General features: G+C 38.6%; 1 protein-coding gene across 1 annotated transcript in view; it reads right to left on the bottom strand.

Annotated features, from left to right (window-relative positions):
* Positions 1–10,077: 10,077 nt before the first annotated feature.
* Positions 10,078–23,709, bottom strand: part of LOC136255605 (uncharacterized) — a 129,947-nt gene continuing 116,315 nt past the window's right edge. The window contains exons 24-35 of the mRNA XM_066048407.1: positions 22,044–22,175; positions 21,859–21,981; positions 21,691–21,807; positions 21,519–21,638; positions 21,332–21,448; positions 16,473–16,793; positions 15,183–15,503; positions 14,265–14,376; positions 13,793–14,078; positions 12,668–12,834; positions 12,415–12,613; positions 10,078–10,286 (exon numbers count right to left, since the gene is read on the bottom strand). Of these exons, the coding sequence (XP_065904479.1) occupies positions 10,260–10,286; positions 12,415–12,613; positions 12,668–12,834; positions 13,793–14,078; positions 14,265–14,376; positions 15,183–15,503; positions 16,473–16,793; positions 21,332–21,448; positions 21,519–21,638; positions 21,691–21,807; positions 21,859–21,981; positions 22,044–22,175 (2,042 nt within the window). The 3' untranslated portion in view covers positions 10,078–10,259. The remainder of the gene's footprint in view (positions 10,287–12,414; positions 12,614–12,667; positions 12,835–13,792; positions 14,079–14,264; positions 14,377–15,182; positions 15,504–16,472; positions 16,794–21,331; positions 21,449–21,518; positions 21,639–21,690; positions 21,808–21,858; positions 21,982–22,043; positions 22,176–23,709) is intronic.

The following is a 23,709-nucleotide window of genomic DNA, read 5'->3' as shown; positions in this document are numbered from 1 at the left end:
TAACTCTTTGCCTGTTTATGGTATTACAGCCAAAGTTGGTACCGAAATGCGCCTTTATACCCCCCCTTCTGTGTGCCAAATTTCAAGGCAATCGGATAACGCGTTCGCGTTTTATAGCAGTTTTTGTAAGTGTGCGAAAAGAGGAAGAAAAATAAGAAGAAGAAAAACGAAGAAACTAAGCCAGTTTTTGAAGTCGCATATCTCAGGAATGCCTGAAGCGATTTCTCTCAAATTTGGAATGTGGAGTGCTGAAGGTGGAGGGAATCTACACAGCAAAATTTGTCTTGTTTCATCAAGGCAGCACAGAGCTACGGAGGTGCGAAAATTGCGTTTTCTTTCTTCCTGTCAATATACTCACGGGGTTGCGCGCCGGCTTCTTGGGCCGCACGACACACTACCGTGTGTCTTGATGTGGTATGATTAAAAATATTTACCTTTACACTGGAATGCTGGTGGCATAACCACTATATAATCTATACAAACACGATGCACTGTTAGCTGTTCTTATAACTAAATCCAAACAATTGCAGATCCATTACAATCAAGACTCACGGTGGTGTGTCGCGCGGCCAGTAAAGCAGAAACGCGCGCCGCAGACAATAAATGACGCGACCACTACGTGAGGATTTTACGAGAACGAACGTTGTCAAATTCGGCCTTCCTGTAATCCACCCGTCACTTGCGCTATCCCTCTGAAACTCTGGAGTTGAACTCATCGTGTCACTAGTAACTACCACACAAGCAGTGAAGCAAATCCATGCCTATTGTTTCGTGATCGAGGTTGCCGACATCAAAGGGGAAGTTTCTTTTTTTTTTTCGGAGTGTCTATTGTAGGAAATAGTTGACAATAGACATATGGGACAGTAGTATGTAGTTAACTAGACTATATGATTTAGGCCAATAATGTATGAATGTTGTAGTACATTATTCTAAGGTATCGCGTGATGTTAATTATCAACCGAGTTATCACATGGCGCTGCGAGTAGCCAAGAAACCTGTCGAAGGGACAGCTACATAAGCCCGATCCTGTTTGTAACCACAGTCTTGATTCCCTGGTGCCGGTTAGAGGCACCCGTGCAGGTACCTGTGTAGTACGAAGTTACATCTGTTTCCGCCATTGTTTTTCTCCTAGGTGTAGGAGGACCCGATGTCGACGCCACCTTTAGAAGCTGCCCCAGGGCCCTCCTACACATTCAGATTGAATGATCTACCCAAGCTAGATCTGCAAATAGACAGAGGGACTGACTTCACCACATGGCGACTACAATGGAGATCCTACTGCAGCCTATCCGGACTGGCTCAACAGGAGGCATCAAAGCAGGTAGAAGCATTAAGTTTGTGTTTTTCACGAGAAACTTTGTCAATAGTTCAGAACTTAGGCCTTACAACCGAGCAAAGGAATGACGTAACGACCATTATTGAGGCGCTTCAGCGCTACGTCGATGGTCACTTAAATGAAACCGTCGAGCGCCGCAATTTCCGTCGAAGGGTGCAACAACCTGGAGAATCATTTGATGACTTTCTTATTGCACTACGTGAACTGGCGAAGACATGCAAATTTTGCTCTGATGCCTGTACGGAGAAGAACATTCGTGACCAAGTCATCGAAGGTGCCAGTGATGGCGATACGATAGAGGATTTATTGCAAGAGAACAACCTCACCCTAGCCAAAACAATAAGTATGGGCCGTAGTCGTGAGGCTGCAAAGAAACATCGTTCAGACATACACGTGCCGGACCTGGGGATGGTGGCAGCATTACACCAACGTAGCCAACAACCAACACAGATGTGCTCAGGATGTGGATCTAATATGCACAAAGGTGGACGCCAACAGTGCCCTGCCTACAGCCAAGTGTGCATGTCCTGCCATAAGGTTGGCCACTTCGCCAAAGTGTGTCGGAGCAGGGGTGTTCGACAGCACCCTGGAAAAACTTTACAGCCGCCACGACCACAGGCATTACCATCTTACCAGTACCGTGGCACCACACAGGAGCTGGCTGTTCCTCAACTCCAACCGAGTGCAAATGCCATCCGAGTGCAGTCTCAGCATCACAGCCAGGCTAACCACTTGCAGCTTTACAAAGTGGATGACACTGCCACAGAGCCAGCGCCAACCATTACTGTCCGTGTTTCATCACCTGCTGGTTCCCACTACATTGACGTACTCCCAGATTCAGGAGCAGACATTTCAGCTGCAGGGCAGGAGATGCTTCAAACACTAGGCCGTCACATAGACAACATACTTCCATCACACATCAGTCCAAGAACGGTGAACGGTTCCAGCATGGTACCACTAGGTAAGATACCAATTACTATCCAGCTGGGTGCATTGAAGTACAAAGATGAATTACACATATATCCTGGAGTAACAGGTGCACTGATTTTATGGAAAGCTGCCAAAGGCTTAGGAATACTTCCGCCATACTACCCACAACCAGCAGTCCAGCTACTGCAAGGAGATCCTCAGAAAGTGACACCTGCATGTACGCTGATCCAGCAAACTGAGAACCAGTCAGTAGCCCAAACCCTAGTGGCTCAACATCCAGCAGTGTTCGATGGCCAGATCCGTGTGATGGAGGGAGAGAAGTTCCATATTACCCTGATGGAAGATCCTGTGCCATTTTGTGTAAAGACGCCAAGGTCAATCCCATTTGCCTACATGGACAAGTTACAAGCAGAGCTTGATTTATTGCAAGAACAGGGCATCATTGCCCCAGTCACTGAAGTGACAGAGTGGTGCTCCCCTATAGTAGTAACCCCTAAGAAAGGGTCGGATAGGATCCGAATGTGCGTTGACCTTTCCCGTCTTAACCGATACGTCAAACGAGAGCGATACCAGTCTCCAACTCCTGCAGAGGCGGTAGCAGACATCTCTGCCAGTGAAGCAAAGTACTTTACGGTGATTGATGCAGCTAAGGGGTACCACCAATGTCCACTTGATGAGGAGAGCCAGTTGTACACCACCTTCATTACTCCATTTGGGAGGTATAAGTACTTAAGAGCGCCGTATGGGCTATCATCCATAGCAGAACATTACAACCGTCGCATGGCAGAGGCGTTTGAAGGCCTATCAGCATTTCGCAGAGTGGTGGATGATGTGGTAATATTTGATAAGGACAAGGAAAGTCATATCACACATGTCAAACAGTTTCTGCAACGTTGCCAAGACCGCCAAATATCGCTCAACCGTGATAAATGCACATTCTGCCAGACAACAATCACTTTTGCAGGCTTCAACTTGTCCACTGAGGGTTACCGCATTGACTCATCCATCACTGATGCCATAACTTCCTTTCCTGTTCCCTCCAGCCGCTCTGACCTTCGCTCTTTCTTTGGCCTTGTTAATCAACTTTCATCGAGTACAGACACAATTTCTAAACTGCTAGTACCATTGCGCCCTCTATTAAGCACAAAAAACGACTTTTTATGGTCTGCTGAACATGAGCAAGCATTTACTAAGGCGAAAGAGCACCTTACAGAAGTCCCCACATTAGCATACTTCAGTCTAGACAAACCAACAAGACTATGCACAGATGCTAGTAGACATGGGGTAGGCTTCATCTTACAACAGCACCAGGTAGGTACAGAGCAATGGTCCATGGTACAGGCAGGCTCTCGTTTTCTCACACCAGCAGAGTCCAGATATGCTGTCATAGAACTAGAGCTGTTGGCTGTTGCATGGGCAGTCATGAAGTGTAACATGTTTTTACGTGGCCTGCAGAATTTTCAAGTCTTCACAGATCATAGCCCATTGGTGCCCATTCTTAACAACCACCGACTAGACGAAATTGATAACCCTAGATTGCAACGCCTGAGGGCCAAACTGATGGCTTATAATTTCACAGCAGTTTGGTGCAAGGGTAGTACGAATGCAGCACCTGATGCACTGTCACACTACCCGATCAAGGAACCAACACAAGATGATGCAATCGCAGAATGTGAGGAGGACCATACCCCAACTGTTTCTATTTCCGAGATGAGAGTCCGACAGTCAGGCAGTACAGAAGAGAGTGTACGGCTCCAAGACCTGCGACAGCAGGCAAGGCAGGATGAAGAATACCAGCAGTTGAAAGGCATCATCATGCAGGGATTTCCAAACCACAGAGGAGACTTGCCAGAGTCTTGTAAACGTTACTGGCAGCTGCGGCATCACCTCACTATTGATGATGACTTAATTGTATATGGTTGTCGCCTGCTGATCCCTTCCCAGATGCGTCGGAGAATCCTCAACCAACTGCATGAATCACACCAAGGTGTGGTGCGCACCAAGCAACGCGCACGGCTCACAGTTTACTGGCCAGGCCTGGATAATGACATAGACAACATAGTCTCACAATGTACACAATGTCAAGTTCATAGGCCATCAAACACCAGAGAGCCAATGATTGCAAAGCCACTCCCACCCCGTCCTTTCAAAGAATTAGCAGCTGATTTTTGTTATCACGGGGGCCAATGTTACCTTGTTATTGTGGACTGCTACACAGATTGGCCCACTGTAGTTCCCATGGGTAAATCGGCAAATGCCACTAACTTGATCACTGTACTCAGAGAGTTATTTGCATGCACAGCAGTCCCAGATACATTTTGGTCAGATGGAGGACCACAATTCTCTTCCAATCAGTTTCGTCAATTTGCTACGCAATGGAAGTTTCAACACCAGATGTCATCCCCACACTACCCACAAAGTAATGGCAAAGCAGAAGCCACTGTTAAATCCATGAAGAAAATCATCCATGCAGCTTGGAACGGTAGATATTTAGATGGTGACAAGCTTTGCAGAGCTTTGCTACAGTATCGAAACACACCTTCCGTGAAAGACGGGCTGTCACCTGCACACAAGTTGTTCGGACGCCCGATACAGGACACTCTACCTGCCCACACCAGTTCATTTACTCCGATAACACAATTACAACAAGATCAGGCTAGAGCCAAGGCAGGAAAAGTCCGGCAACAGGCCACAAATTATTACAACCGCAATACTTGCCCACTACCAGACATACGGTTACAGTCCCAAGTAGCTCTGCAAAATCCTAGAACAAAATTATGGGACGTATATGGAGAAGTCATTGCAATTGGACCATATCGCCAGTACACGATTAAGACATCATCAGGAAAGACCCTCATCAGAAATCGAAGATTCATCCGACGCAGAGTACCATTGTCATCACTACCACAACCAGCACCAGTCGTTCAATCACAAGAACAACAATCCTTGCCAATGGACTTGTCATTGCCACGACGTTCTAGCAGAGTCAGGAGGAGGCCACAGAGACTTATTGAAGACCCCACCTGGCAGGGCCATTATTAAGCTTTTTCACATCTCGTGAAAAGCTTGGTGGGGAGGTGTAGGAAATAGTTGACTATAGACATATGGGACAGTAGTATGTAGTTAATTAGACTATATGATTTAGGCCAATAATGTATGAATGTTGTAGTACATTATTCTAAGGTATCGCGTGATGTTAATTATCAACCGAGCTATCACATCTATGTCCACCGGTGTACCGGTTATTCTTAGAGCCACGTACATCTTATTTCCACCGGTGCCTCATATAATCATCTGCTGATGGGCCTGCGCCTGTCACGTGATTAAACCATGCTGGTCGCAGACTCAACACGTGTCGATTTTCACGTATCATGGCGCCCAATTTGACACTTTTCAGCAGTGCTCCGCACGTGTCATGGTGGTTGGCGCCCAATCGGACACTTTTCAGAGCTGTACTGAGAACTTGTAATGGAAGTTGGCACCCAATTCGACACTTTTCAACAGTTTCATACGGCATTGGACGATTTAAAGCGAAATGGTTACCATCGCACTTTTGCTATGAACTGCAAGACAAAGATAACTGTATCTTATGACAGGTAAGCACTACATTAATTCGCACACAATGCTGTCATTTATGTAATCATTACTGCAGTCTTTATAAAAAGTTGTGCGTACGTCATTGTCACCTTGAGCATACTCATCAAGTGGGTCCTGCAATATTTGCACATTATCCAGTCAATAGAAGGTCGACTGTTAAGTCTGGTGTTCCACAGGGCAGTATACTAGGACCGTTACTATTTTTAATCTATATAAATGACTTATCTCATGTCGTAGTACATTCAACTAGCTATATTCAAGTTTGCCGATGACCTCAAGTGTTATCTACCTATAAGAACTCATATGGACTCCACTCATCTCCAACATGACTTGAACCTATTATATAAGTGGAGTACAGAGAACCTTCTTTCTTTCAAAGTTAACAAATGTGTTGTCCTACAGTGTTTACCATCATCAACTTCAGCTATCACTGTTTACAATCTTGATAATTTTGAACTATCTAAAGTACCTCAATACAAAGATTTTGGCATCATATTTACAACAAACTTAACTTGGCAATCCCATTACGAAGCCATTACAGCTAAGGCTTATAAATCAATTGGTCTGATACGGCGAACATTCAAAAACACTATATCAATCCAACCCAAAAGAACTCTTTATCTAACCTTAGTCAGATCAACCTTATTGTATTGCTCTTCTTTGTGGCGGCCCAATCTCATTAAGGATATTTCGATGTTGGAAAGAATTCAGCGACGTGCCACCAAATTTATTTTAAACGATTTTACTTTGGATTACAAGGAAAGACTTATGGATCTCAAACTATTACCCTTAATGTACACATTTGAATTACTAGACATTCTATTTTTCATCAGATCATTAAAGTATCTTACTCCTAGTTTTAACATCTCTAATTATGTAACCTCCAATAATTCTATTACCAGATCATCAAATATCAAACTACATCACAAGATTTTAAGTAATTCAATATGTGCCAATTCTTATTTTTATAGACTTCCCAGATTATGGAATTCTCTGCCAGTAATGACCTTACCCTTTCCTTCAACACAATTAATTAACAGTTAAAGAGCTATTTATGGGAACATTTTTTAAGTAATTTTAATTCAAATAATAAATGTACTTTCCATTTCGCATGTCCTTGTTGTAATTGTGCTAAGCTCCCCAACCATTGTAATTATCATTTATTGTAATAACTAGTTTCATAGGCTTTTGGTAATTAAGTTAAGTATAAGTAGATAGTTTTATAGGCATCTGGCATTGATTGTCATTTGTCCTTCAGATCACCTTTCCAATCATACTGTCTTATTATTGTACCTACCATCCTTGTAATTTTGCTATGTATCTGTAAAGCAATGAAATATATAAATATAATATAAATAAATTTTGCCCCCTGGGGTGGGGAATTTGAACAAGCGCTCTATAGTAGCATAGATCCTTTACAGTAGTTTTATACGTGAAAGCGCGAGAGAACACGTGGTAAAACTGCAGCACCTCGTGTACCTTTATCACTGTGGCTTCTGTTCTTACAACACATACATTGGTTGTCAAATCCCCTTCCTATCCCCACCTCATAGGGTGGGACTATGTGGGGATTTGGCCTGATAATTCACCCCCAGGCAGGGGAATTTGACTTTCCATTTGATCAAATCCCCACCCTCCCCGTACTGGGGGGTGGGGCTTAACATTGATAGGTGCATTAGAATTACGTACGCAATTATTTGTATGGGCTTCCTATGGGGATTTTTTATTTCTCAAACTTTGATTTGCTGTATTTCAATAAATACTGCATGGATTTTAATCCAGTAAAGTGCAATACAAAGTACGAAGCATTGGCTACCATTTACTGGAACGGCAGCTTGTGAAACGTTTATTGAAGGTGTATAATTTAAGTAGCAAAAATATAATTTAAGTAGCAAAAATATGTGTGAAAAATTGGTAGGTTGGAAATCGCTAATTAGAGTATCTCGATCTTGTACACCTCCAATGCTGATCCGGGTCCTTGTTGCATAAACTTTAGCCTAAATCCACTGATAATACCTTGGAAAGATGTTTATAAGGTGGTTTTGTATTATAGTGATCATATAATTATGCTAAGACAAAATTTCATTATAATACTCAGCATATTGATCAAGTAAAGCCTAAATATGAAAGGGGGGCTTCAGCCCCCCCCCCCCCCTCCCCCTGATATATATACATCAACTTGGGACTCCTGTCCTCTGAATATCTTCAACAACAGAGATAAGTTGAGTGGCCAGGTTGGGAGCCAAACCATTGACTAATCAGAATATGACATGATTATCTTCTAAATGCTTTGAAATGTGATACAATATGTGTTCAAGTAACTTGCAACACACTGATGTTAAGGAATGGGTTTGGATCACTGCAATCCCCTTTCTTAAAATATGGGAATTACATTAGCTGTTAGCCAGTCTCTTGGGGATCAGGTATAGATCACTGTTAAAACTGTTGCTATTTCCTTAGCAGTAAGTTTCAAAACATATATTATAGGTTGGAATGTAGTAGCTTTATAGTATCTAGTGTACACCATAGGCCCAGTGTGCCCCCCAGCTGTATTACTATAGCCTGGCCAAGGTGCACCCCTCTGGATCTGCCCCTGGGAATGTTAACTAATTGTTTGAGACCATGCTCATTAATAGAATCTTAAAATATACAGTTAATTAGTTGTGGTTCCATATGTGTTGGACAATTATCAGGTTACGTAATCGGTAGCTGATTATTGAGTTAATGTTTTTGTCATAATTGGAAATCTGCTGTAATGGCTTGCTGTTAGGCCTCTTCAGCTGCAATACTCGTACTGCTGAAGGCTAGTGTCAAAAGCTGGTGCACAGTTGTTGATAGTTTGTTGTGACCATTAGCCTAAACAATGTACACTACTCACAGAAGATGTTTGAAACTAATGTCAGCAGTGATAGTTGACCAGGCAAATTGCATTAACATGGATCAAGGCAAATGTAGGCATGCACTTGTAGCAAGAGATCCTTGTCATAGCTACACTTCAGTGGAATCTGGAGCAGTGTATACCATGCTGATGGAGTGATATATATTTCACAAGATATTATATAGACACAGCTATATACCATTTCTAAAATTGGAATCTGCAGTTGTCTTCCAAGTAGCTACCTACTTCATTGTTGATGTTGCCAACATGACACCTCAATAATGTGTTCCCCTATATAGATAGGTAAACTAGTAAAGTTTCAATTCTTGTAGCCCTTGTGAATTGTATTTACAATTCAGTTATAAACACCGTGAGTGTATTATAACTATTACATATCATCTGTGCATACACCATTTTATCAACTTCAGAGGTTCACATTGCTTGCTTGCTTAAATGTACCATATGTTGATTCATCTCCCTTATAAGGGATAAAGTTATTAATATGTAGACAAAATATTACAACCAATAACTTACCTAAGTACAATAGTTATTTGGCTACCATTAGCCCACTACTGCATGCTTAGTGCTAATACCTGCTGCTAATACCTATGCACTGTATATGATACAGTATATAATCTGTCACATAGTAATTTCAGTTTTGCCTAATCCTCAAATCAAATAAGATATATTGGCTCCTGCTATGGTTGCAGTTGAGACATCATTGCAGCCATTTCATGGCCACAATCTTTGATTTCACAACTGCACATGATAAAACAAGAGGTAACCGCAACAAATTATCAGGTAACAAGGTGAATGCATAGCATTTAAGGGGCAAGCCTACGTACTTTGTAGCCATACCGGTATAGTCTTATTGCATGTTTGCTTGCAAGGATAAGTATTGATAGTTTCCAGACATTCTACATACTAAATGATAATGGCTTCGGCCATAAAATGGTTGCAATGATGTTAGTGATAATAAATTTTAATTAATGGCTTCAGCCATGAAATGGCTGCAATGATTTAATGATAACAAAGTTTTAATAATGACTTTGTATATTGGAACAAAGTCAACATCATTGCAGCCATTGCAGTCAACATCAGTCACATCATTGCAAGTCAACATCATTGCATCATTGCAGTCATTTTATGGCAGCCACCTTTGATTTCATTATTGACTTTTCTTACCCTAGCTTTTGAAGATCGGACAGTTTGCATTGTACTCATTCCTGGGACACACACAACTTCATCGATTAACTACTGAAATCAGAATTATTATGTGGTATGATTAAACTACTTACACTGGAATGCTGGTGGCATAACTACTATAAACACGATACAATGTTATGTGTTTTTATAACTAATTCCAATGCAATTACAGAATCCAGTACAATTATATACAGTGAGTGCTTATAAATTTTACAAAATTGCCTAGCAATTTATTAAGAAAACATATGTAATCCTAAAATGCATGTTCAACACACTAGTGTTGTAATACTGTACATATTGACAGTTCCTACATCATGAAACATCACTGCTTTCATCCTCCTATAACAATGCATGTATTTATGTACATTCCAATAAAATACTTTCACCATAGATGTTAAACAATTAGAATGTTTTGGAAAAACAATATACCATAATTTGCTTCTTTTTTTTGTTGTAAATAATTTTTGTATGCAAAAAATTTCTTACACAAAATTTCTACACAAGATCGAACCACTCTAATAGAGCAGTCATTCATGTAAATCATTTTTACACAAAAATTTTTATTATGAAAAATTTTGCACAAAAATAAATAGAATTATGGTAGTTTTCATGCATAGGTGTAGAAATGTATTCAAGACCACTATTACCAGTCTTGTGTGACCATACCACTCTTTTTCTTTGTCATTGAGTAGGGTCTGGAACAGTGAGTTCAAAATTGTTCTTGACATGTCACAAAGTTACATCACAAGTGTGAAGTATTCATGGCCCAGTACATTTACGCTCCATCGCAATAAGCCTACTGTAGCACAACAATAATTATGACTAATTCAATTGATGGTAGACCCCAAAGAAACTTTAGACCTTGTCTGGTTTGAAAATGCATGCTTGTGATTGGTGGCTATTTCTGTATTTGAAAATGTATAACATTTCTTTGGTTAACACTACCCAATTAGACGGGTAGTGTCAAGACAAGTGTGAGACCAAACTGTCTTTTTCCTCCTACCCAAAAAAAATGGCTTGGCTGTTAAAATTATTAAATTATTGCAGTAAATTATTAGTTTGTGAATGAAGATCAGTTGTTCTGTACCAGTTTTGAAACTAGGTCACTACTGCTGACACACTCACCTGGATAGCAATCTGGGTCAGGCTTAGATTTGATCTGGATATGACCTGAACTATTTGAAACTCGGGTGTGCACCAAAAGTCACATACCATCTTATTAAGTTATTAATAAACTGATAGCTTTATGACAGAAAGTTTTAAGCAATCAGTCAATGGGTGTTGATGGCAAAAAATAGTCTCTTCCCCAGCTGCCCAAACGTTCAATCACGCAAAGGTCGTCTGGTGACTTTGGTTCACTTTCTTGGCCCTAGTGGAATATTGCTACAAATTTGCTTGTTGTGCTCATTCATGCTTACATTCAAATGAATAAACTTTCCAGCTGCTTAAAGGAGTGTTCCTATATAAAAATTGCTAGTGTGACTAATAAATGCCAATTAAAACTTGATGTATGAAAACTTTCTTAACATTTGACTTATAACAACAATCAATGGCAAAGAAGACCTTTAGACAACTACTAAGGCAAAGCTAGTTTTCAGGTATATACTTTATTACTGTGCCCTTCCCGGGCCAAGAAGTTGGACTTAATGTCACCAGACAACCTTCATGTGATTGAGAATGTGGGTGGCTGGGAACGAGACTAGGAAAAACATGTTTCCTATAAATAGGTGTGGCTTTGCACATACTTACAAATCTCAGCATGCTTTATTAATACATTAATGTGGCTCCATGTACGTACAGGCAGTATGGGTGTGGTTTATGAAAAAAGTTGGCCTGCTGCAAGACAAGGCTATAATTTGCATCAGTTAGTAGGCATGGATACAAGCATTTTTGCTTGCAGCAATGGATATAAATTTGTACATACATACAGACTGCAATACACCTACTGATAATGGGTAAGGCTCCATGTATGCCTACAAGCAAGGTGATAGGATGGATGTCGTAAAATTTAATTTCAAGCACATTATTGTTTTGGTACAGTAGATAAACATTGTTTTACATTTCATTAAGAATAATAAACAATCCATATTGTACATGTTGAATTTTCCATAACTTGTGAGTATCTAAAGTATAAGTTGAGTTATTGAGTGAGTTAAACAGCACAAAAGTCCATACTTTTGTGAATTTTTAAAATTGCTCAATTGTTTTGGGTAGCTTAAGCATTTGTTTAGATCATCCTACAATTGATTCAGTTAATTTAGGTGGGTAAATCCAGCCCTTTGTGTACTAGCTGCATTAAGGTAGCTACAAGTATATGGGAATTCTACAAGGATACTGAAGAATCCTAACTATGTATTTCTTAATATTTAGACAATGGTACATGTGCTACGATAGGAGTCACCAAAGTTCGCAATTTGGGATAGGGCACGTGTATACAAGTATTCTTTATGTGCCAATATTAATTTACCCTTTTCTCCTCAGCAGTATCAACATCTTGACTCTGATTCTCATTACCAGAGGTAGCTTGTGTTGTGGCCTCATTTGATGGTGGAGAATCATGGACAGTAATATTGTAGGACTGTGATAACACAGGATTCATCATCACATCATCAGATCCTTTGGTGTAAGTAGCTTCTCCAGGGTAAAATGTTTTCTCTTTATGGTTGCTACAAAAATATTTACAAAATAGATCATCTAAAGCGTTACCACGAAACGCTTACCGGTAGTACCATATTAATACAACCACTCCAACTATTATTATTACTATCACTACAATGACAGCAATAGTGACTCCAACTGCTATCCCAGCTGTGTTGTCATCATCATCATCTGAGGCTGTCCTATTCCTTGCAAGGTAATCATTATCCACTATCAGTGGACCATCCTCCTGTAATGTGTGTATATTATATCATCTGAATATGTTGTGTTTGTGAACACTGTGATGTACTGAGGGCTTGTAGTATGTTTACTTTCATCTGAACTACCATGAGTCAGAAACATCAAAAAGGGGAACAGATTTGCTTCAATCATTTTGTACTATAACAACTACTGTTTGTTTTAACAACATATGCTTGCTACATGATTTTCCCAATACCCCAATACTTGTATGGCATAATATCAAAACAGCCAAGAATTGTATAATATTATGTAAGGAAATGCTATACAACTGGATAATTGAGCTACTACTGCTAGTGTCAACAGTCTTACTAATGGGGACCCATGGAGCATGCTTTTCAATCTCCTTATTATAGCCTTTCTAACAATTCATGTTTTGTCACCTATTATTCCCAAAATAATTCCAATTTTTCCTCGAGTGATTCCTGAAATGTAGCTAAATCTGTTTTCTTCTGCAACTGTAGCATGCATACATTTTAGTTTTAAAAATCGAGTCTAATAGAGCAGGCACATTTTATTTGAGTGATTGCTTTATTAGGGTAGGTAAATGCCTATTAGAGTATCTTGATCTTTTATTCTGGTTTTATGCTAGCAGTGTTTCCAAGAGAATTTTACATTGTACTGCAAGTAAAATATATGAGTTACCACCTACAATAAATTATTCCCGAAATTATTCTGGCATATTCCGTGGGTCCCTACTTACTGATAGCAAAGGTTGGTGTCCATTAAATATTTCCATAGTAATACTAGCAGGTGATTTTTGTAAAGAAATTATTATGGAAAACAAAATTCAGGCAAATGAAAAATTATATGCTACCAAAGAAAATGTTTAGTATGTATTTTGGTAAGAAATAGATGCACATTTGCACTTATGGTAAAAGAAAGTTTTTTTTTGCAAAATCACTGAAGTTTTCTGTGTTACAGTACACACTGGTCACTCATACTCTTACCACATTTCCAGTATCAGATTGCAGTCTAGCATAGTGGAACACTCCATATAGGGTACTTGCAGATAATTTTCTGTTGACATATTCTGTTCCATTAGGACCTACAGTGGTCTCTCCATCACCAACAACAAATGTTAATGGTACATCTTCTATTTTGGTCCACACTGCTGCAGTATAGACACCATCTCTCCCAGGATGAGGAAGTGGTAGTTGATCATTATTTCTAGTAATAATATTCCTTGGAGTGTTGTCGATCTCATTTCCAGAAACTACAATAACTCCATATACACTGGAACAAATATGCACTTTGCTATAACTGTTGTATATGCTGTAAATAACAATGCTATTTACTGTAACAAATTTATAGCTGTTCTAATACAACAATAATGATTAAGTATAATAAGTATATTTTTAAGAAGCCTGGTATCTATGTATACGTAATGCCATGACCAGGCCATAGACACAATTGACTTACTATATGTCTCCAGTTTCAATTTGATGAGGTGGTGGTAGTATTACAGTGATAGTGGTAGTAGTAGGTGCACGAGGTGGAGACATTGTAGGTGGAGGTGTTATGGGAGGAGGTACTGCAAAGGAGTATACTCAATAAGATACAGTAAGCTGGATTTAGGATGCTCTGCACTGCATGTACAAAATACATGTAGGCACCATACATAGTTAATATCAATAGACATACTGTACATATAGTAATGTGATTAAACACACTGTATCCATGTGACAAAAAGTAGTGAAATATGAAACATGATGGTATGCCGTAGCTGTTTGTAGGAGAATCCCTAGTTTGGCTTGTAGTTATAGTTTGTTAAATTCAAAGTAGAGATTTTCCCACATATAGTTAATTGCAATGACTTAATTTTGGGTTAAGCTATCCCATATGACAAATCACTAAGAGATGAGCAAAACTGATAGTTATAAGGGAAACTATCCAATCTCTTTAGTAGCATAAGCACATTTTGTGCCATCCATATAGACACCTGTAAGGAAAGTGTTGACTGAGAAAGTAATGCCTCAGTATGGTTTCCTTGCAGAAAGAATAATGTCAAGAAGGACTGGAGATGAAAGAAGACTGTAAGGTGCAGAGAAGACACTTTACTGTGTCATTTAGCCTCTGTGGTCTTTGACTATGATCAGATAGACCAGCAGGCTGGTAGTATGCAGATAAAATATCACATTTTGTTGACTTCTATAATTCTTCTGTGAAGGATTTTAAAACACTAGATCTATAGATTTGGTATCAAATACATCCTCATGTATGATATATCTTTGGTGATGGAGTTTTTAAGAAGGGATTCCTATTAAGTGTAATGATGTTTATTAACTTGTGATAAAATGTTTGATCACACAACAATCAATTAAGTATAAAATGACTTACAAGATGTGTTTGTTCTGGCAATTATCTCTATTTCTATAGGAGCATCATTAACTCCTTCTCCTCTTACTGACACGTGAATGGAATAATTTGTGAAGGGGTTTAATCCAGACAGATTTAGACTGAGCATGTCCACAGATACTTCAACAACCATAAAACCATCATTTAAAATGTTAGGTGACATTTGGATCATGGGTGGGTTTGCTCTGTGATATATGATATACTGTGTTAATTGACTGTTGGGATACTGAGGATGATTCCAACTGATGTAGATTGACTCTGGAGAGGATGTCACAGCGCTGAGGTCACGAACAGCTGTAGGTGCTGTGAAATAATTAGTATCATAATATCTGTATACATAGTTAAGACACACTGGTATATAACACATTATTTATATGCAGGCACATGCCAAATTTGGAATTAACCGAAACTCCATAAGTACATATGTTAGTTACAGCTGTACATAGACACATATGCTACTGCACTATCCATTCATGGCTTTAATATTCTTTAATGTGCTCCATTTGTACAAGCCTGTGGAAGTGTAGGGGGATTAATCTGTGCAAGAGGTTGTGTAGTATCTGGAAGGTAGGTATTGGTCCTGTGCCCTCCATCATTTTCTCTTACATTTTGTATTACTAAATATAGCCACCTTGCGAGTACTAATACCACAGACAGAAAGGAGTTTCCACTACAACTAGTGACAGTTATATTAGAGTAGTTTATATTGCCTGTCTGGTTTATTAGGGTATCTCGACCTTTCATAAATTTATCAATGCTACAAGTGTTGCTATCATGTGACAAACTATTACTTATACTATTACTTAGCTAAATTATTACTTACCGTAACTGTGATAAGTTTAAAATATGTCTTGTTTTATAATAGATTCCAAAAACTGGAAACCTGAAGTTTTAATTTCTCAACGTTTCAAGTAACGTATAAAATCTAAAGGGTAAACCCCCCTGGGTATGCTCCTAATGCTGTTAGTTTTTAAAATAACAGTAACCATTTTTGTTACTAAGACATGATTAATATACGTATGCCATATGTGCATTTGTGTATCTTTAGCCAATAAGATGGGAGGGCAGAACAGGTTCAGATCTACTTTGCAAATCCCTGGTCTGAACGTTATACAATTTTCTATATGCATTAGCTTTTCCAGAGCAAGTGCATGTGTGATTTAATGTTGCTGTTTTAACTCTCTTATAAACTGCAAAATTTTGGTTGTGATTTCTTGAAATTTTGAACTTTGTATTTAATAATGAGCATTTACTGTGCATCATAATACATACCTACACAGGGAGTTTGATCCATAATTTGAACAGGTTCATCACTGATATTGTTCCTTCTATTAACAATTGTGATGGTAATGGTATAGTTAGTACAGTAAAGAACATTTGGAACAGTGTAATTTCTTTGTCGTTGGTCCAACATGATACGTGATGAGCCATTATATAATGGTCCTATAGTATAAGCTGAAGAGAATGAGTAATACAAAATTTGATAATATGATCCAGGATCTGCTGGTGGAGGTCTCCAGGTGATGTTGTAAGACCCACTGGTATCATTAAATGAAGTGAATTTTGCCGCTAAATCTACAACAGGTCTATCAGCTAAAAAAGAACACAAATGTTAGTACATAAATACACACTTACATACTATAATTATGTACAATTACATGTTATACAACAATATCAGCTGTTCACACTGCAAGTATAAATGTTGTTACACACCTTCCCCACCCCTAAGCCTGCTCAAAATCAAATGCACACAGTGCTCGATACTAACCATCTTGGGTAAATTGTTCATGAGCAGATCAGACATCTATTTGTAACAAGTAGACCAAGACTGAAGTTTAGAGATTTAATGTTTCCACTAGTATACAATATCTGCAGGTATAGGCAACCTTCCTTGTTTCACCACTTTTTAGCTATTCCCTTGTTTCACTTTTTTTTTCTTGACACCTAATCCAATTTAAAATTCCAAATTTTTCTTCTACTTGCTTGTTTACATTTTTATAACATACTTGTGACAAATGAACCAGCACATACTGCATTAAAAGAAAGAATGTTGCAAGGAATAAAAATATTTTTGCATCAGAATGCATGCACCAACAATCAATTATGTATCGGAAATGGAGGTGGCCATTATGCTTTGTTTTCAGCTATGCTTCGCCCATTACACAGCATTACAAATGAAGAACAGTACGAGAAGCATCTCTACAATCAATCCAGTCAATATGAAAAATATGGGTGATTAGCCACCACAGCCACAGGAAAGCCGCATCACGCTATCGCGAATCAACACCTTGTGTTGTCAGGAAAAGAATTGGAACACAGAGAAGGACAAAGGCAAGTCCTCGATGCATTCATTGTACGTACTGCAATGACATCAGTTATGTAGTTAGTTAGTCAATCAATCAGCATAAAATTCTAGTAAACAGAAATTTTAAAAATTCTATAGAAATGGTTTGGGATTGGTCTGAAGACATTTGTGACTGAATTTTGGGAAAATGTTCCAAATCGCACATTAGAAGTTTCAAGATAAACGGTTTTAAAGCATTCAAGTCAGCATGACTCACCAAGGATAACAAGCACGTGTATGAAATTTATACAAAAAAAGGTATCAATGTATTACCTTTCAGACCACTTCCAGTACTTGTAGCTGCCTGTAGAGTTCCTGCCAATTAAGATAGTTGGACAAGCGAAGTAGTATCACAAGTGCTCACAAAGAGATGTAAGGTGGGGGTGGTGGGGTGGGCAAGAGGTAGACTTCAAAAGGGAGGCAGATCATGATTGGAGTCCAGACACGAGATTACAGGGCTGTGCTGGTTTCTTAGTGAAAAAAACAACATCTGGCCAACATTATCAGGCCAACATTATCAGGCCATCCACCAGTAAACCATTGATTCTTGCCAAGCCAGATCCTTCACAAAGCCAGAAACTGCAATTTGAGATCTCTACACCACCCAGAAAAGACATCTGTTAAAACCAGCCTTGAGTAGTTTGAGTAGTACTGAGGGTCAAAACTAGTAGTACGATAGTGTAGCTATCCACTGGCGGTGTTTGGTTTTGTAAACTCTGATCACATATGTGGGCTTGGCTGTATCTAACCAATGCTGCCAAGCTGTTACGAAGGGAAATCGAGGCTGGTTTTAGGGTGATACTTTGGCTGGAAAAGTCCAGTTCTAGTATAGCGGCGTAGCCCCAAAAATTAGCCAAATTGTTCACTTTTATCATAAAAGCATGAAACTTTCCACATAAATAGTATTCCTCATGACATGTATTTTTTGATATAGTGCCATCACAGACTTGACCTATGGTGACCTTTATGGCCATTTTTGCCCAGAAATTTGATCATTTCTGTTTTATCTCCCTGAGGCTAATAATAGTTGGCATGCTAAAATATGATACCAAAGTAAAGGTCTTGTTGAACGAAACAACTTGGTTTTATTTGAAGTTAATAGGTAATTACATTTTGAAGTTGTGATTGTTTTTATCATCTCCAAACATCTCTGAGTTTACCTGCCCTTGGCATGTAAATTACTCATGGGGAGGTAAATTATCTAAACATTCATGGTGAATATAAATGATCATAACTTTGCAATAAAATCACCTATTAACTACAAATAAAATGCTTCGTTCAAAAAGATCTTTATATTGGTATCATGTTTTAGCAAGTTAATTAATGCCTCAGGGTGACAAAGACAAAAATGATGAAATTTCTGTGCTAAAATGACCATAAAAGTCACCAAAGGTCAAATCTGTGATGGCACTGTATCAAAAAATTTGTGTCACAGAGAGTATACTACTTAACGTGGAAAGTTTCATGCTTTTATGAAAAAGTACACGATTTTTGTGCTATACTATTCTTCGTGATCCCTAATATAAAGTACCACTATACTGTATGATACAATTAAAAGATTCAATAGGTATAGATAGGTCCCTACATACATAGCAGTTGTATGCCAAGTATAGTGGCTACAGGCTTAATTTAGAATTATCAGACGTCTTTGGGAATAATTAGCAGAATTAAGGGGCATGTCTCTTCTTGATTAGCTAGAAGAAAGAGTTGAGCTACTAAGAATGATATTATTATATGAGTACTGGCTGAAAAGCCTCTTAAAGATCGATATACTCTAACAGAATGCTCAAATACTCTAATAGAGCAGTTAGATTGCTTCATGTTATAACAATCTGCAGCCAGTATCAGGGATTTAACTGCATGGTTATCTGTACTTGTACATCTTACACCAGAGTATCTTCTTCAAGTCTTTGAACACATTGATATCACATTATCTACCAAACTTAGTATGTAGCTATAAATACTCTAATAGAGCAGTCAGATCGCTTCATGTTAACAATCTGCAGACGGCATCAGGGATTTAACTGCATGGTTATCTGCAATTCTGAAACTTGTACATCTTACACCAGAGTATCGTCTTCCAGTCTTTGAACATATTGATATCATTATCTACCAAACTTAGCGTGTAGCTATAGCTTACACTAATAGTTGAAAACTACTGCAGATGGCTAGAAAAATGACGTAAGATGAAATGCTTCTTTTATGGCTATTAATTAATTCTGGCAAAACTACTTTTATCAGCATCTTGAAAACTCAGCAACTAGCTACAGAAACTAAATGAACATTATTGTGGAATAATAGTCTAGATACAATAATAAACAAATGAATAATAAGAGAAAATTTAGGATCTTCTGGAAGGAATAATAGGTAAACTTTTGAGTGTAACAGGCTCAGGCCTAGTTACTATAATTACACCAAGTTTTAGCAAAATCTGAGAGGTGACCTCAATTAGAGGTAACTTCAATTCCTTTTATTTGACAGGGATCTTAAGGCCTTTTTTTCATACTTAATGAGGATTGAATGCAGATCCAGCTGCAGTCAGACTGATAATGGATCGAACGCACATCAATTCATTTCACACTACATGTGCAGCAACTGAATTCAATTTGCTTTCATAGCACGTGAATAAATTACCCGATTACATAACAAAAATTTAAATGGTGTCGGTCATTCTACTACCTTTTTCGTATTCCTTGTGGAGTCAGAAAAGTATTTGCAGTGTGGAATGTTGTTAGCATACTTATAAAACGTTGGGTGCCAAGAAGCTGGTTAGTTCTCAGGAGAAGACTGTACTGGGCACGATAATTTCAGAAGAGTAAGCTATTCCGTTGACACTCACTCATGGTCACCATATCACTTCCACGAGCCCAGTATGACACTAGGTATGCCGTCGCTTTAGTCTTGGCACAATAGCCATGCTTTGCACAATATATCTGGTGCCCCTATGCTAATTGAGCTAATGCGCATTAGGTCTGGCCAATTCACTTCTCAAAGTGGATTGACATGAAGCCAGATTGAATGCACATTGTGATCAATCTGGCTCAGGTGTGAAATTGTTTGATCTGGCTTCGATGCGCATTCAAAGCTTGACTGATCCTAACCCTATGCTAACTTTAAATTTGCTAATGATGTCTTTCACTGTCTGTATGAAGTAAATTTTCGGTAAGTTCGAGGTGAGCTAGGGTTGGGCTGGCTTCACCTGGATGCTTTCTTTGCTTGCTCTAATCCTAGCTTGCCTCGAACTCACCAAAAACGTACCTCCATATTTACTAGTGTATTTGATTCTAGAGTTATGGTGAATGATTGCCATATGAATAGTAAAAAATATATTGGTATGGCACTACCATACAAATAGCCACTCCATACTTTATACTGTTTACTTGAACACTAATGGTTAACAATGTATAAGAACAAATACAGGCATGGAACCAATGTAATTTTCAGTTTATAGATAGTTTACTATACATGTTATGGAGATGTAACACTTTTTTCAACCACTGAAGCAGTAGTAATATCTTTAGTGATAAGCTGATTTTGGTTTCAGAGTACTTGACTTACTCTGTTGACTAGTTCTGTTATAGTACAGCCAAGTCAAATTTTGTCCATAAATTTTTATAAAGCTATTGTTTCTGGAAGACTCCCTCTAGAAGTCTGTTTCTAAAACATCTTTCAATGGTTTAACAAGTTGGTGTTGTAATGCTTACAAAGCAAATATATAAACATGCGCCCAGCTCATGCTAAGAGAACATAGTACAAGTCATGTTTCTTCATTAAACTAGTAGCTTACCCGAACACTCATCATCCATCATTACAGTTCCAGGGGGACATAGACATTCAAAACTACCATCAATGTTATTACACAGCAAACCCGACATGCATGGAAGAGTTAAGCATTCATTGATATCTAAATAAAAGGACAATGTAAAAGGATCTACAGCAGTAAAAAAAACATAAATTAGAAGGTATTAACTTACCATTGCAAGTCCTGCCATCACTGTCCAATGTATAACCAGTATTACAGAAACACACAAAGCTGCCAATTGTGTTGGTACAATTTTGATTGCAAGCTCCATCAATTTCACACTCATTAATATCTACACAGAATTAATGACATTTATATAGAGAATTATAACACAATTATTATACCAATGCATGATATGTTGTCATTATCAAGTAGGTACCCTCGTCGACAGCTACAAATTTCCATTCCATTGTCAACACCACACAACTGGTCACAGTTATTGGTAGTACATGCTGCTATGACTGTAATATATCATTTGGTGACTGACAGGTTTTGCTGATATTCATAATTACCATTACAAGTGGTATCATCAGGATTTAATTCAAATCCTGGCCTACAGCTACAGTTAAAGGATCCATCAGTATTGATGCAATCTTGTTGGCAGTTATCACTTTGCACAGCACATTCATCTATATCTGTATAAACAGAGATACACATTTTTGTTATACATCCATACTGGTGGACAAATAATGGTTACCTTCACAGAGTGATGGAGATGTTGAAGAAGTCTGATAGCCAGTTATGCAAGAACAGGTGAAACTACCAGCAGTGTTTTCACATTCTTGTAGTTGTGTGCAATTGTCAGTGTTATCGGCACACTCATTAATGTCTGTGTACATGTAAACAACAATAAAATGTGGACTGAAAGAGTAAAAAATAAGTAGCTTTGTGTACAAAGTAATCTTCTATATCAAGACACACGGTAGTGTGTCGTGCGGCCCAAGAAGCTGGCGCGCCACACCCGTGAGTATATTGACAGGAAGAACGAAAACGTCATTTTCACACATTTGTATCTCGGTGATCACTTATCTGATTGGAACCAAATTTGCTACACAGTTGCCCGCCAGCCAAGGGAGTCTACATTCCAAATTTGAAGGAAATCGCTCCAGCCATTTCCGAGATACGAGCTGCCAAAGTTTTGTTTTTTTTTCTTCGTTTTTTTTTTCTTCTTCTTCTTCTTCGTCTTTTCGCACACTTGCAAAAATTGCTATAACAAGCAAACGCGTACTCCGATCGCCTTGAAATTTGGCACACAGAAAGGGAGTCCAAAGGCGAATCCTAGCATCAAATTTGGTACAAATCCGATGAATGGTTCAGGAGTTATGACCGATTATTCGCGTAAAACAAGATCGATTTGTTGTCACGCCTACAGGGTAAACCGCTTCATGGAATGAGCTGAAAATTGCTATGTAGATGGAGTAACCATCGTAGGAGTGCCTTTTGGTGGTTTGAAAGGAATCGAGATAAAGACCACGGAGATATGACACAAAACCCAACCTGTGTCACAATTACGCGATCGATTTTTATGAATAAAAAAGTATTAGTTTTCACGCCTACTAGGCAAACCGCTTAGAGCAATGAGCTGAAAATCGGTGTATAGCTGGAATAATCTTCATAGAAAGTCCTTGCAGTAGTACAGAAGAATCGGATTACAAACCACTGAGTTATGATTCGAAAGCCAACTCCGTGTAGCAAATGCGAGATCGAGATACTCTAATAGAACAGTCACCCTAATAGAGCATTCGGCTAATTTATTTATTCCATTATAGAATTTTATTACATCACAAGTTATTCTGTAGGGAGTTCAGCTGCAAACAGTTAATCTTATAGACAGTTCAGCAAGAAGACAGTCACCATGTGGAGAGTTATGCAAATATATCACTATAGAGATTCAGAACATTACAAGTCACACTGAAGAAAGTTCAGCTATAAACAAGTCATGCACTGTGTAGAGAATTCAGCTACAATTAAGTCACTCTCTAGAGAATTCAGTTACACAGAATTCAGCTACACACAAGTCACTGTGGAGAGAGTTCAGCTACAAACAAAGTACCCTTTAGAGTGATCAGCTACAAACAAAACACTTTGCAGGGTGTTCAGCTGCAACAAATCAACCTTTAGAGCAATCAGCAATGAACAAATCTACCTGTAGAGAGATAAGCTAGAAACAAATCACCCTGTAGAGAGTTCAGCTACAAAAAATCACCCTGTAGAGACATCAGCTAGAAACTAGACACAATGTAAGGAGTTCAGCTACAAGCAATCACCCTGTAGAGAGTTCAGCTACAAAAAAATCACCCTGTAGAGACATCAGCTACAAACTACACACAATGTAAGGAGTTCAGCTACAAATAAATCAATCT

The sequence above is a fragment of the Dysidea avara genome, chromosome 5, assembly GCF_963678975.1.
Source record: "Dysidea avara chromosome 5, odDysAvar1.4, whole genome shotgun sequence".
NCBI lineage: Eukaryota > Metazoa > Porifera > Demospongiae > Dictyoceratida > Dysideidae > Dysidea > Dysidea avara.
This window is presented reverse-complemented; position numbering and strand designations above follow the sequence as displayed.